This window comes from Girardinichthys multiradiatus, chromosome X (genome assembly GCF_021462225.1).
Source record: "Girardinichthys multiradiatus isolate DD_20200921_A chromosome X, DD_fGirMul_XY1, whole genome shotgun sequence".
Lineage (NCBI taxonomy): Eukaryota > Metazoa > Chordata > Actinopteri > Cyprinodontiformes > Goodeidae > Girardinichthys > Girardinichthys multiradiatus.
In genome coordinates this window covers 38,369,104-38,384,906 of record NC_061817.1, presented here as the reverse complement: position 1 = coordinate 38,384,906, position 15,803 = coordinate 38,369,104, and the positions used below count along the sequence as shown (strand labels likewise).

The window sequence follows — 15,803 nt, the reverse complement described above, 5'->3', positions numbered from 1 at the left end:
ATCAGCCAGAATCTTCCCAGCCCGCTTCAGGGTCCTGGAGGTGTACAGTTCCTGGAGCGACAGTAGACTGCAGCCAATCACCTTCTCAGCAGACCGAATGACACGCTGCAGCCTGCCCTTATCCTTGGCTGTAGCAGCGTTCCTGTGGAGTCCAGGTGCCGGAGGATGAAGTGAAGGGCTAGGTTGACTGCATCATCTACAGACCTGTTGGCTCTATAGGCAAACTGCAGGGGGTCCAGGAGGGGGTCGGTGATGTCTTTTAGGTGTGAGAGCACAAGGCGCTCAAAGGACTTCATCACCACAGAGGTCAGGGCGACGGGTCTGAAGTCATTAAGCCCTGTGGTCCTTGGCTTCTTGGGAACAGGGACGATGGTGGAGGACTTGAAGCAGGCTGGCACATGACATGTCTCCAGTGAGGTGTTAAAAATGTCTGTGAAGACTGGAGACAGCTGATCAGCGCAGTGCTTCAGGCTGGCTGGTGAGACAGAATCCGGACCAGCAGCTTTCCGGGGGTTCTGTCTCCTGAAGAGTTTGTTGACGTCCCTCTCCTGGATGGAAAGAGCCGTCCTCGGCGTGGGTAGGGGGCTGGTGGGGGGGAACTTCAGGGTGGGGGTTGGAGGTGCCAAGGCCCCTCTTGAGGTTGGAGAGATGGGGGTGGTGGATTGTGGCTGCAGCTGTTGGGGGGCGTCGTGGGGGATGGTTGCAGGACTGTCCCTTTGTCTTTCAAAGCGGCAGTAGAACTCGTTCAGGTCGTTGGCGAGGCGTCGGTCGTTGATGGAGTGGGGGGCTTTCGGCTTGTAGTTGGTGATTTGCTTGAGCCCTTTCCAGACAGACGCAGAGTCGTTGGCTGAGAACTGGTTTTGGAGCTTCTCAGAGTACAGTCGTTTGGCCTCTTTCACTGCCTTGCCAAACTTGTACTTTGCCTCTCTGTATATGTCTTTGTCCCCACTCCTGAAGGCCTCTTCCTTATCCAGTCTTAACCTTCTGAGTTTAGCTGTGAACCAGGGTTTGTCGTTGTTGTAACTCACCCTGGTGCATGATGGTACACAGCTGTCCTCACAGAAGCTGATGTAGGACGTCACAGCCTCTGTGTACTCGTCCAGACTGTTGGTAGTAGTCCTGAACACATCCCAGTCTGTACAGCCTAAACACGCCTGGAGATTCTCCACAGCCTCACTGCTCCACTTCCTTGTCGTCCTCACAACAGGTTTGCAGAGCTTTAGTTTCTGCCTGTATGCAGGAATCAGGTGGACCATGATGTGGTCGGATTGGCCCAGTGCAGCACGTGGGACGGCGTGATAAGCGTCTCTGATGGTGGTGTAACAGTGATCCAGAATGTTGTCCTCTCTGGTCGGACATTTTATAAACTGTCTATATTTGGGGAGTTCATGGGTGAGATTACCTTTGTTAAAGTCGCCAACGACGATTACTAAGGAGTCCGGGTTGGTCCGCTCCACACTCAGTATCTGGTCGGCGAGCATGCGCTGTGCGACCTGCACGTTAGCTTGCGGCGGGATGTAAACACCGACCAGGATGAACGAAGCGAACTCACGGGGGGAATAGAAAGGCTTACAGTTTATGATGAAGGCTTCCAGGTCTGGAGAACAGTGCTGCTGAATCACTGTCACGTCGTTGCACCAACCACTGTTGAGGTAAAAACAGATTCCTCCACCTTTCGCTTTGCCGGAGAGTTCCGTGTCTCTGTCCGCTCTGTAGAGCTGGAATCCTGCCAGCTGCAGCGCAGAGTCCGGTATTAATCCACACAGCCACGTCTCCGTGAAGCACAAAACTGACGATGAATAAAAGTCCCTGTTTTTCCCCAACAACAGTTGTAGTTCCTCCATTTTGTTGGGAAGTGAGCGCACGTTAGAGAGAAATATTCCAGGTAACGGTGTTCGTAGTCCACGCTGGCGAAGTCGTACCAGCACCCCAGCCCGTTTCCCTCTCTTCCGGCGTTTCACTGCGTGAACAAAGGTGAGCACACCTTTGACCAGAATGTCCAAACATTCCAGAGCAGTAGGCAGAAATGTTGGAAATAACTCCTCTGGTGTAGTAGCCCTGATGTTCATGAGTTCTTCTCTGGTGAGAGAGCTCCGGGTACCATCACAGAAGACCGTTTTAAAGCAAAAAACAAAACAAAACAATGAGCACCAACACGCTGAGGCGACCATCTGCGGCGCCATCTTGGAAATATGGATGAATGAATTGAATATTCACAAACAGGTGATTATATTAGATGCTTAAGTTAGTTAGTTAATTAGTTAGTTTCCATGGCAACAACTACATTTGTTTTTCCGTTTGGCTGACCAGGCTGAGACTGAGTTATCAGTCAGTCCTAAATGTTTGAAAACCAGAGTTTGCAAATATCAATTGCAATTCTGAAACTAGAGCCAAAGGCAGATCTGGTCATAAAAGTTTTCCCTCACTTTTCCCAAATATAAATGAGAAATTATGCATGCATTTAGGGGAAATATTTGTCTATGTTTATATAAATCACAATCAGAGCAAATAACTTCTCTTTCTCTGAAATCAAAACTGTTTGCATTGTGCCGAAAACATAATGCTGATGCAGGAGACGGTTCCAGAGCAAGCTAGCTTGAAATCAACATTTTTAACTTATTAAGTTTATTTTCAAACCATTTTGGTATCTTATTTGTCTCATGCTTCATACACGTACAACTTACTAGGCTGCAAAATCTCAATGAAGTCAGCATTTTTACACTAAAAATAGACGCTATATCTTAGAAACTTACATTAAGAATATACAAGAAAAGAAGTGGTCACAAAAACAGGTACAGAGTGTACAAGAAGGCGCCTGACTGGCTGCATTATTCTTTGGGTTTAAGTGTTTCTTTTTTATTCTCACATAATAATTTTACTGTCTGATACATTTTCAGTCAATGCTTTTTATCTCTGAATGAATCAGTTAAAGCAATGAATCACTCCACTTACAATCTGCAGCATCACCCATTAAAAGCACTGTGAAATAGAAGAAGGTTATATGTTCCCATCCCATGGAAACTGGTAGATTTCCAGTTCATGAAAAATATATTTTGGCAGTGAAACGACAATAACACAATATTCTGAAGGAATGTGAAAAACACCATGGAGTCAGAAGTTAGATCAATACGTAACATATTTCCATATTCCTCTGGAAGTTTACCTTAAAGCCTGACTGCTACACATTTCTCAGCAACAAGCGCTGCAAACGGTAAAACTGCAGGTCAAAATCCAGCAAACAAACAAAAACCTTCCAGCCTGAGATGGTCCAGAACAATGTAAATGAAGTAAATGAAGATGTCTGATATGAATGACTAACTCGGACCATCAGAATGCGCCCACAGAGCTCAGCGGTTTGGTCCACAGCCACATCGCTGTAAGGAGAACTGACTGCGAGGGCTGCTGGCTGACACCCACCACCCAGCCCCCCCCCCCCCCTCCAGGTGATGTAAAAATAGCAGAAAGATTATCACCAAGCAGATAGAAAGTATTAAGACTAACTGTAAGGTAGGCCTCCACAGTGCAGGATGGAAACAGAACCGCTGCAGCATGTTTGCACAGAGCCTCTTCATCACCAGATCCCAGGTGTCCTTCAGTCCGACATCATCCCATAATGCAATGATACAGTAAATTACACTGAATGAAACCCAAACACAGCAGAACCACAAAACTCAGTATCTCATCTGATTATCACACCTCATCTGCTCACCTGTTCTGTTCCTTCAAGATTACAGAGAAGATCTGTGGAGATCAGGGTAAGGTATGTTTGATGTTTGATCCTCATTGAAACCTCATGAAAGTTTTGATGGCATCAGTCCATCTGAGGTGAGAGGGCAGAAACAACAGAACAGGGAAAACTAATCCATCCTCAGAGTTCTGGTTCTGAGTTCTCATGCTCTGCTGCTCTTCAGTCTATACCCACCGTTCAGGACCAGAACCAAGAGATGGAATGTGAATCTGAAGCTTTTCTTCTCCGTTTACCTTCACCTTAACCAGGACAGTCTGATAGAATCCACTTCACTACAGGCACAGACCACGTTGTTTCAGGCCTTGGCCCTCCATGTCACTGCAGGTCTGTCCAGGTAATTGCAGGTCTGACCATGTCACTGCAGGTCTGTCCATATCACTGCAGGTCTGTCCAGGTAACTGCAGGTCTGTCCAGGTAATTGCAGGTCTGACCATGTCACTGCAGGTCTGTCCATATCACTGCAGGTCTGTCCAGGTAACTGCAGGTCTGTCCAGGTAATTGCAGGTCTGACCATGTCACTGCAGGTCTGTCCATATCACTGCAGGTCTGTCCAGGTAACTGCAGGTCTGTCCAGGTAATTGCAGGTCTGACCATGTCACTGCAGGTCTGTCCATGTCACTGCAGGTCTGTCCATATCACTGCAGGTCTGTCCAGGTAACTGCAGGTCTGTCCAGGTAATTGCAGGTCTGACCATGTCACTGCAGGTCTGTCCATGTCACTGTAGGTCTGGCAGGTCTGACCAGGTCAATGCAGGTCTGTCCATGTCACTGCAGGTCTGAATAGGTCACTGTAGGTCTGTCCAGGTCACTGTAGGTCTGTCCATATCACTGCAGGTCTGACCATGTCACTGCAGGTCTGTCCATGTCACTGTAGGTCTGGCAGGTCTGACCAGGTCAATGCAGGTCTGTCCATGTCAATGTAGGTATGGCAGGTCTGACCAGGTCAATGCAGGTCTTTACAGGTCACTGCAGGTCCGTCCAGGTCACTGCAGGTCTGTCCATATCACTGCAGGTCTAACCATGTCACTGCAGGTCTGTTCATGTCACTGTAGGTCTGGCAGGTCTGACCTGGTCAATGCAGGTCTGTCCAGGTCACTGCAGGTCTGTCTAGGTCACTGTAGGTCTGTCCAGGTCACTGTAGGTCTGTCCATGTCACTGCAGGTCTGTCCAGGTAACTGCAGGTCTGTCCAGGTAATTGCAGGTCTGACCATGTCACTGCAGGTCTGTCCATGTCACTGCAGGTCTGTCCATGTCACTGCAGGTCTGTCCAGGTAACTGCAGGTCTGTCCAGGTAATTGCAGGTCTGTCCATGTCACTGCAGGTCTGTCCAGGTAACTGCAGGTCTGTCCAGGTAATTGCAGGTCTGACCATGTCACTGCAGGTCTGTCCATGTCACTGTAGGTCTGGCAGGTCTGACCAGGTCAATGCAGGTCTGTCCATGTCACTGCAGGTCTGTCCATATCACTGCAGGTCTGTCCAGGTCACTGCAGGTCTGTCCAGGTAATTGCAGGTCTGACCATGTCACTGCAGGTCTGTCCATGTCACTGTAGGTATGGCAGGTCTGACCAGGTCAATGCAGGTCTTTACAGGTCACTGCAGGTCCGTCCAGGTCACTGCAGGTCTGTCCATATCACTGCAGGTCTGACCATGACACTGCAGATCTGACCATGTCACTGCAGGTCTGACCATGACACTGCAGATCTGGCAGGTCACTGTAGGTCTGTCCAGGTCACTGCAGGTCTGTCCAGGTTACTGCAGGTCTGGCAGGTCTGTCCAGGTTACCGCAGGTCTGTCCAGGTCACTGCAGGTCTGTCCATGTCACTGCAGGTCTGGCAGGTCTGTCCAGGTCACTGTAGGTCTGTCCAGGTCACTGTAGGTCTGTCCATATCACTGCAGGTCTGACCATGTCACTGTAGGTCTGACCAGGTCACTGTAGGTTTGGCAGGTCTGACCAGGTCAATGCAGGTCTGTCCAGGTTACTGCAGGTCTGTCCATATCACTGCAGGTCTGACCATGACACTGCAGATCTCACCAGGTAATTGCAGGTCTGACCATGTCACTGCAGGTCTGTTCATGTCACTGTAGGTCTGGCAGGTCTGACCAGGTCAATGCAGGTCTGTCCATGTCACTGCAGGTCTGGCAGGTCACTGCAGGTCTGTCCAGGTAACTGCAGGTCTGTCCAGGTCACTGCAGGTCTGTCCATGTCACTGCAGGTCTGGCAGGTCTGTCCAGGTCACTGTAGGTCTGTCCAGGTCACTGTAGGTCTATCCATATCACTGCAGGTCTGACCATGTCACTGTAGGTCTGACCAGGTCACTGTAGGTCTGGCAGGTCTGACCAGGTCAATGCAGGTCTGTCCAGGTCACTGCAGGTCTGACCAGGTCAATGCAGGTCTGCCCATGTCACTGCAGGTCTGACCGGGTAACTGTAGGTCTGACCAGGTCACTGTAGGTCTGTCCAGGTCACTGCAGGTCTGTACAGGTTATTGCAGGTCTGTCCATATTACTGCAGGTCTGACCATGTCACTGCAGGTCTGTCCATGTCACTGTAGGTCTGTCCAGGTCACTGCAGGTCTGACCATGACACTGCAGATCTGACCATGTCACTGCAGATCTGACCATGTCACTGCAGGTCTGTCCAGCTCACTGTAGGTCTGACCAGGTCACTGTAGGTCTGTCCAAGTCACTGCAGGTCTGTCCAGGTCACTGCAGGTCTGTCCAGGTTACTGCAGGTCTGTCCAGGTCACTGCAGGTCTGTCCATGTCACTGCAGGTCTGTCCAGGTTACTGCAGGTCTGTCCAGGTCACTGCAGGTCTGTCCATGTCACTGCAGGTCTGGCAGGTCTGACCATGTCACTACAGGTCTGTCCAGCTCACTGCAGGTCTATCCATGTCACTGCAGGTCTGTCCAGCTCACTGCAGGTCTATCCATGTCACTGCAGGTCTGTCCAGGTCACTGCAGACATTGAGACCATCTCTGAAGACTGTGACTATATGACTGCAGATGTTGAGCATGTTACTGCAGAGAACACTGAAGGCACTGACCACAATCTGCAGGTACATCTCCTGATCTGTTTGTCCTCCTAAATGAGACCCTGGAATCCTTAATTCAATTCAATTCAAAGATACTTTTCCTCTTGGTGGAGCTGCTTCTTACCAGGAAGGAAGGAAAGTCCCCTTCAACCTTGGACTCACACGAGCTGTTCTTGATTTAGCTGGAGGTCCTTTGTCATAGACGCCAGTAGGGAACACACCATCTGCAAGAAACTGTGAGATCCTGAACTCAAGACCCCCTGCCCCCTGATTGCACCTTGGCATCCTGTTCATAGCTTTCTATGACTCTGACTGATAACAGGCAATGGTGAACTAACAGTTTTAGAGGGACCACATGACCATTAGTAATGGAGACTAATACTCCTGAAGAACCTCTATTAGGACACGCCAATAAGTGACTTAGAGCTAGTTGGACACAGAGAGGATCCTTGTGGCCCCAGTATTTAGAGACCAGGACCCAAGCCATGTTCCTCCTCCTGATTCTGAGGTCTCACTGGTGTAGACAAAAATAAGTTCAAACTTTCTGCAGATTAAACTTCGAATAATTCAGTTTGAGTTGCAGATTCTTGCTGCCAAGAACCATCAGTAAAGAGGAATTTTGACGTAGAGAGGAACAGAGCACTGCTTCTGATCAGAACCTGAGTCCATCTGGATTGAGATTGAGGAGGATTCAAATGCTTATTTCCTGCCAGCTCATGGATCAGCGCAGTGGGGATGTTCACTGTGGTTCAGTGTGTTAACACGAGTGTGTGTTAATGTGTGAGTTAATGAGTGGGTGGCCATGAATATCCTGTCTAATTAGAGGTTTATTTCTTGATCTGACTTTAAAGAATGACTCATCTGTGTTTTTCTGCATGCACGTGTGTGTGCACGAACCCAGCTGGAGTTCTTCTCTCCCTTCATCTTCATCACCATCATCCCTATCATCATCTACTCCTTTCACACTCTCTGCTCTGATGTCATCAACCTCCTGGTCTCTGACTGGCTGCTGACTCAGCTGTCATTCAGTCTGCAGGTTATTGATTCAGGCAGCTGATCACTTATTGGAACAATGCCCCCCCACTCTGCTTACTGGGTTGGATTGGGGTGGTACCCGTCAGGAACGGTTCTGGCGTTGCCATGGTTGCAGAAGCTGCACACAGACGGCTGTGTTGATTCGTCAGTGCAGAGTGTGGGAGTTTAACAGAAACTGTGTTTCTGTTAGTGTGAGGAACTAGTGTGTGAGAACACAGAGAACAAAAAACTTCACAAACGTAGGACACATAACCCGGGACACTACCGATCGAACAGAGAACTTCTAGCAGAAGCTAGAATCCAGAACAGAACCCTTGATGCTACAACTAAATCCAAACACAGAGAAACAAACAAAAACACAATCGCGACACAAAAAATGGTGGAGAACGACGATACAGGACAGAACATAGTACAGGTCTCAATCTAGAACCAAGAACCTAACATGTGACCCAGAAAACCAATCATAAAACAAACTAAGATATAGAAGACGACAGATAACAAAAAATACTAGAGCAGAATCCAGAAGACAACATCTAGTCCAGAGAACCACAGCAGGAGTTGAGTGGACTCATCTGTTCTAAAATAACTTGCTGTAATTAACCTGCATCTGTGGAACTAATGAAGAACGTCTGTTCTTTAACTAAATATTTTCTGTCACTGAATCTTTGATATGACCTAAAGATCCTGATTCCTCAGCAGTAATAACCTACAGAGGAAAAGGTTCTGCTAACATGCCGGTTCCAGACCCAGCAGCAAACATCCCACTTTATTCTGAGTGAGCAGAGCGTTACTGCCACCTGGTGGTGAAAGCTTGTACCACAATAGGTTCTGAAAAAGACGACTTAAGTTTGTTTTCTGTTTGTGTTCAGACCGGGTCTACAGAGAGTGCCAGTCCAACGGAACCTGGGCTCCTCGAGGGAACTACAGTCAGTGCACTGAGATCATCGTTCTGGTGAGACATCAATACACACACCAACACCACATTGACCATATACCATACAGACCAATCACACCCGGACCCTTAAGAGCCTGACCACTCATACACTGACCAATCACCACACAGCATTATAGTTATTCTATTTCTAGAGGTTCATTTGTTTTCGAACTGAAATTAAACCCTAAACTTGCTGAACTCAGGGAACTTGTCGGAAATGTTAAATGGGCCTAAACTGGAACAAACTTGTCCAGGTTCCAACCTAAAGATAACGAAACAGAAGGTGGTGCTGAGGACGATGATGCTGAGGAATGTGACCAATCACTGAGCAATCACCAGGAGGAGGCGCTCTCTGCCTGTCAGTGTCAGTTTTTTTTATTTCAATCTTCTTAAAGTGCCATCTTGGTGCTCTATGAACGGTTAATGGAGCTTATCAAAAAAACTTTGATTTGTTACAGTTTGCTCACTGGTCTAACAGCGGCGATAAAAATGCTCTGCTCACCTTGTGAAACTTTCTGTGTCATCACCTTGATGGTGCTAAACCCCATGCTCTGCTTCTATCAGTCTTCAGGATTTAAACACCATCCCACCGCATCACTTTGCTGCTGAATCGCATTTCTGAACAGAGCTGATCTGGTAAACATGGAGAGTGTGGTCACTGTTTGAACTTGGTGAACAGAATGGATGGGTCCAGACCAGAACTGATAGGATTATTAGGTCCAGTTTGTAGATCTGGTTTCTCAGGCACTGCAGCAAGTTCAAACCCACCTTGATCAGAACCTGGGATCAGATTGGGCCCCATAGACTGAAACCGGTTCTGTTCCTTTAAGCCACTAAACACTTCAGAACGACTCTGTTCTGTTGAAAAAGTCTGTCAAACGAATCTGAATAAGCACACAGAACCACTCCTATACACACACACACACACACACACACACAAACCTGCAGGGGAAAAACGGTCTGAACCAATCAGAGACGAGTGTGAAAACACAGATGAGATCCAAACATCAGCGTGAACGAGGAAACCATCTGGACCCTCTCACTGTGGTGTCTCTGTGTGTGTGTGTGTGTGTGTGTAGAAATATCTCTTCCTCACTGTAGGACAGTCTAAATGTGTCCTTTAGGGTTAAGATTTGGACTGATGTGGACTCTTCGGTCCAGGTGACTCCAGGTGTGGATCTTGCTCTGGTCCTTGACCTGCAGTGTGTCCTCAAAGACACATGAAGACCAGCCTGCGTGTGTCCATTGGTCCATGTGTCATCTCTCTGTCCCACTGAGACAATCTGTTTTCTTCTTCCTGCTGTCCTCTGATTCGATAGCATAGCTGGCTGTCAGCCAATCCCAGCTCTGTGGTTAATAAGATGGAAAGACCTCACAGAGACATCCTTGTCTTCACTGACTATTGATCAGCTGATATGATTTCTTTCTGCGCTGCAGGACTGTTGTCTCTCAGGTTCTGTTTGGTAAAAGATCTTTCTGATCAATCAGAGCTTCTCTGCAGACGTAAATTTGTTAAAACAGACGGCTGTTTCTTACTGACCTGCTGAAACTGGAACGTCCAGTCACAGTTTCCCCAGTCACGGTACTCATGTCATCTGTGATCCAGTCTCCTCTCAGTTGTGATGAAAGCAAAGACAATTAAAACTGCAAGCAGCATTGGACAGTCTTTGCGACATGGTGGCGCTTTACCCTGTGTGGCGTTCATGGATTTTGAGCTCGCTCAAGACCAGTTTGTCTCCTAAATTGCGCATGGAGCTGGTACAAGTCACTGCAATACTTGAAGGTGACATTCAGTCACATTCACTGAAGGTCTGTAAAGCAGCAAGAAGTTGGTTGAAATGATATGACTTAAACCTGATACCTATCATCACACACTGAGGCTGAGGCAACAGATGGACATTAACCTTCAATAACAAGTTACTTCCTGTTGTACCAAACTTCTATAAACGTGGAGGGAGGGAACTGTCTGAAAGCGTTGTCATTAGGTCAAAAATCCCAGCTCTCTATGCCAAACCAGTAACCAAAATGTAACAAAAAACACATTTAATCCCAAATGGCCAACTTTCTGTAGGGTGTGGACTATGGGTCCAAGAGCCTTTTCTGTAGATCTAGGATCCTAGGAGTAGTTCACTCGAATGTGAGGGCTTGTAATAGCAGTAACAGTGTCAAAATGGCCGACTTTCAGTTTGTTGCAGGATGTGGGTGTAATAGGATTTTGTAGTTCTCAGTGAAAGACAGGCTAAAGGACTTCTACTATAAAATAAGTACAACGTAGAGGGTCTTTTGAAAATGTTTGGGGGGTGCTGTGGACCCATTGTTTCGTACAAATTTCTAGAACCTATAAAATACAGAATGCGATTCAGCTGCTTGTCTTTGTTTTCTTTCACTTATGGCTCAGAGTTGAAAACCGTGAGTCGCCATGGCGACCACAGACAAAACCAATCCTCAGCATCTTCATGGTCTGTGGTAATTTTATTAGTGCAGATTTGCAGCCTGTCCATCCATAAAAGAGCCCAAACAAGACCAACATGTATTACAAAACATGAGAAAAACAATAGAACCGAACAGAACCGCCCCAGTTTGATCAGTCAGCGTCTAATAAAGTGATGTTTTACACTATTAAACAGAACAACTGCAGAAGGTACCAAAGAAACTGTGTCTCTTATTCTTCACTGCAGCCACTTCATACGGAAGAGAAAAAAAAGCTGTAGTTCAAACAAGTATTATATACTGCTGTATACACATACACTACTGGTCAAAGGTTTTAGGCACACTTTCTCATTTAATGGTTGTCTTTATGTTTATGACTATTTCCATTGTATGTAGATTCTGACTGAAGGCATTAAAAAACTGAATTAACACATATGGAATTATGTAGCATTCAAAAAACTGTGAAACAACTGAAAATATGTCTTATATTCTAGGTTCTTCAAAGTAGCCACCTTTTGCTTTCATTACTGCTCCACACACTCTTGGCATTCTGTTGATGAGCTTCAAGAGGTAGTCACCTTAAATGGTTTTCACTTCACAGGTGGGCCCTGTCAGGTTTAATAAGTGGGATTTCAAGCCTTATAAATGGGGTTGGGACCATCAGTTGTGTTGTGCAGGAGGTGGATACAGTACACAGCTGATAGTCCTACTGAATAGACTGTTAGAATTTGTATTATGGCAAGAAAAAAGCAGCTAAGTAAAGAAAAACGAGTGGCCATCATTACTTTAAGAAATGAAGGTCAGTCAGTCCAAACAATTGGGAAAACTTTGAAAGTGTCCCCAAGTGCAGTCGCAAAAACCATCAAGTGCCACAAAGAAACTGGCTCACATGAGGACCGCCCCAGAAAAGGAAGACCAAGAGTCACCTCTGCTGCGGACGATAAGTTCATCCGAGTCACCAGCCTCAGAAATCGCAGGTTAACAGCAGCTCAGATTAGAGAACAGGTCAATGCCACACAGAGTTCTAGCAGCAGACACATCTCTAGAACAACTGTTAAGAGGAGACTGTGTGAATCAGGCCTTCATGGTAAAATAGCTGCTAGGAAACCACTGCTGAGGATAGGCAACAAGCAGAAGAGACTTGTTTGGACTAAAGAACACAAGGAATGGACATTAGACCAGTGGAAATCTGTGCTTTGGTCTGATGAGTCCAAGTTTGAGATCTTTGGTTCCAACCACCGTGTCTTTGTGCGGCGCAGAAGAGGTGAACGGATGGACTCTACATGCCTGGTTCCCATCGTGAAGCATGGAGGAGGAGGTGTGATGGTTTGGGGGTGCTTTGCTGGTGACACTGTTGGGGATTTATTCAAAATTGAAGGCATACTGAACCAGCATGGCTACCACAGCATCTTGCAGCGGCATGCTATTCCATCCAGTTTGCATTTAGTTGGACCATCATTTATTTTTCAACAGGACAATGACCCCAAACACACCTCCAGGCTGTGTAAGGGCTATTTGACCAAGAAGGAGAGTGATGGGGTGCTGCGCCAGATGACCTGGCCTCCACAGTCACTGGACCTGAACCCAATCGAGATGGTTTGGGGTGAGCTGGACCACAGAGTGAAGGTAAAAGGGCCAACAAGTGCTAAGCATCTCTGGGAACTCCTTCAAGACTGTTGGAAAACCATTTCAGGTGACGACCTCTTGAAGCTCATCAACAGAATACCAAGAGTGTGAGGAGCAGTAATCAAAGCAAAAGGTGGCTACTTTGAAGAACCTAGAATATAAGATGTATTTTCAGTTGTTTCACACTTTTTTGTTCAGTATATAATTCCACATGATTTAATTCACAGTTTTGATGCCTTCAGTGTGAAGCTACAATATTAATAGTCGTGAAAATAAAGAAAACTCTTTGAATCAGAAGGTGTGTCCAAACGTTTGCTCTGTACTGTAAGTCCATGTGTGTTCATTCATATTTTTGTTGCTGTTGGTGAGAATCTACAATGTAAATAGTCATGAGAAGAAAGAGACCCATTAGGTGAGAAAGTGTAACTAAAATGTTTGACCGGTAGTGTTTATAGATATGTGTATATTATAATATATTGTTTAGACCTCCACAGAGCCAATTTGTTTAAGATAGGAAAGGAAGAACAGTAAAAACAACAACTTCAATAGGCTTTCATTCAACATTTTGTGCTTGGGTCTAATTACTGGATACCTTAATGAAGAAATGGGTTTCAGTCACATCCCGTCATTCAGCATTAAAACAGATCACTGCGTCCCTGTTACTGGACCTAAGTCAGTCATCTTCTGTGTCATATGACCTGACAGTATTAGAAAACCAGCAGTAATCAGCTCAGTTCTAAAGTCATCTGCTGGTCTCAGACCAGTTTGACTGATGGTTTCCAAAGAAGAGGAGCTAAAGGTTTGACCCAGACTGATCCAGTCTGATATAGAATCTCAAATGAACCAGAAGACCCAAGTGAAGTTCAAATGTTTGTGTTTGTCTTGTTCACCTTCAGAGGAACTTTTAAGTTTTAATTTCAGAGGATCTGATCTCAGAGCTGCTGGAAGTTCTGGAAGCTGTTCTGATGTTTGACCCGTTAAAGATGATCATGGTTTCTATGTGTTTTCAGAGGAAAAGTAAAGTTCATTATCATGTGGCCGTGATCATCAACTACCTGGGTCACTGCATCTCTCTGGGAGCTCTGCTGCTCGCCTTCACGCTTTTCATGAGACTCAGGTAACACACCTACCTCTCTGCTCACCTGACCTGTTTAAAGACACATTTCTAATTGGTTGGCGGTTGCTCATTCATGTGACCTGCACCGCTTCAATGCTGACCCCATCTAACAGCATCAGACAGGTTTCAGACTAAATGTTTCTAGTGCTCTCATGATGAGATACATTTCCAAGTGTTACAGGAACACATCATTCTAGTCCCAGCCCATGATTAGCACAGCTCCAAGTTTGGAGAAAACCAACACAGCAGCAAAGCATGGTGGTGGAGGACTAATGATATGGGCTTGTTTTGCAGCCACATGACATGAAAACCTTTAAATCATTGAGTGGACAATAAGCTTCTTTGTGAACTAAAGTATTTCAGAGTTAAATGTGAGTCCGTGTGGCTGAAGCTTGGTTGAAACTGGGTCATCAACAGAACAATGACACCAAACACACCAACTAATCTGCAACAGAATGGCTAAAAAGTAGATATGCAAAATGTCGAAGTGGCCCAGTCAAAGTTCAGACCTCAACCTGGCTGAAATGTTGTGGTAGGACCTTCAGAGAGCTGTCCAGAAACCTTAATGAACTAATGTGTGTGTTTGTTCCAGGAGCATCCGCTGTCTGAGGAACATCATCCACTGGAATCTGATCTCAGCCTTCATCCTGAGGAACGGCACCTGGTTTATCGTGCAGTTAACCATGAAACCCTCGGTTACCGAGAGCAACCAGGTGACAACCCCTCTGAAGACACTTAAAGACTAGGAAGGTTCCAGAGAAGATGATGTTCAGACTACACAACTCAACCTTACCATCTGAAAGAAGTCAAACATGCAACATTTCACTGCAGTCTGTGCTGCTCTGCAACGTGTTCCTTTCATAGTGATTGACTTTATCACCACTGTCCTGATCATCTAGTTGGTTCCACCTCATTTTGCTGACCAGCTTTTACCTGAGAAAGATCAGACCAACAGTACTTCACCTTTACTTTGGATTCTGGCCGCTTTGCAGCTCAGTTTCAGACCAGAATCTGACCATTTGCTCAGAAATATTTTCATCTCTGACTTATGAGTCATCCAGACAGAAAAAAGTTGCTAAACTGAAGAGATCCAGCAGTATTGGGTTCATTAAACCTGATTCTCCAAACTGAGCATGCCCAGTTGGTTATCATTTACTGGTGAAATACTGATCGTGAAGACCCATCTGGGCTTCAAGCAAAGCTACCTGACCCTTTAATGTATAATATCTTGTATTAGACTTAAAGTGAACTTCAAACTGGCAGTGAGCCACCAGCTCCTCATCTTCATCCTCTTCCTCAGGTGTGGTGCAGGATGGTGACTGCAGCCTATAACTACTTCCATGTGACCAACTTCTTCTGGATGTTTGGTGAAGGATGTTACCTGCACACTGCTGTGGTCCTCACTTACTCCACTGATAAACTCAGAAAGTGGATGTTCATCTGCATCGGCTGGGGTCGGTTCACCTGTTTGTGTCTACACCTGTCTGACTGTTTACTTGTCTGTCCATCTGTCCACCTCCTCGGCTCACCTGTCCGCCTGTCTGTCTGCTTCCAGGTATCCCGTTTCCCATCATCGTGGCGTGGGCTTTTGGGAAGCTGTACTATGACAACGAGAAGTGAGTCACACAGGAAGTGTTTTTGATCTTCTGTCCTGTCCTCAGGTGGATTCACCACACCTGTACCTGTCTGCAGCCACATGACAGCAGCTTGTACATTAGCAATGTCGATAAACATTTTTGGATCAGAATAAGACGAGTTTTGAATTTAATGCAGGCAACACAAAGGAAAAATAATCAAAGTGCAGGATTCTCTTGTGCTACGATGTCACCTTCTTAAAGACCACACCTTCTTCATCTGATTGGTTCCTGTTATTTGAATTCCAG

General features: G+C 46.2%; 1 protein-coding gene across 2 annotated transcripts in view; it reads left to right on the top strand.

Annotated features, from left to right (window-relative positions):
* Positions 1-15,803, top strand: part of LOC124862392 (corticotropin-releasing factor receptor 1-like) — a 35,234-nt gene that overhangs the window by 16,043 nt on the left and 3,388 nt on the right. For both annotated transcript variants that reach the window (XM_047356276.1, XM_047356277.1), the window contains exons 5-9: positions 8,683-8,765; positions 13,814-13,920; positions 14,513-14,633; positions 15,221-15,374; positions 15,476-15,536. In XM_047356276.1, coding sequence (XP_047212232.1) covers positions 8,683-8,765; positions 13,814-13,920; positions 14,513-14,633; positions 15,221-15,374; positions 15,476-15,536 — 526 coding nt within the window. The remainder of the gene's footprint in view (positions 1-8,682; positions 8,766-13,813; positions 13,921-14,512; positions 14,634-15,220; positions 15,375-15,475; positions 15,537-15,803) is intronic.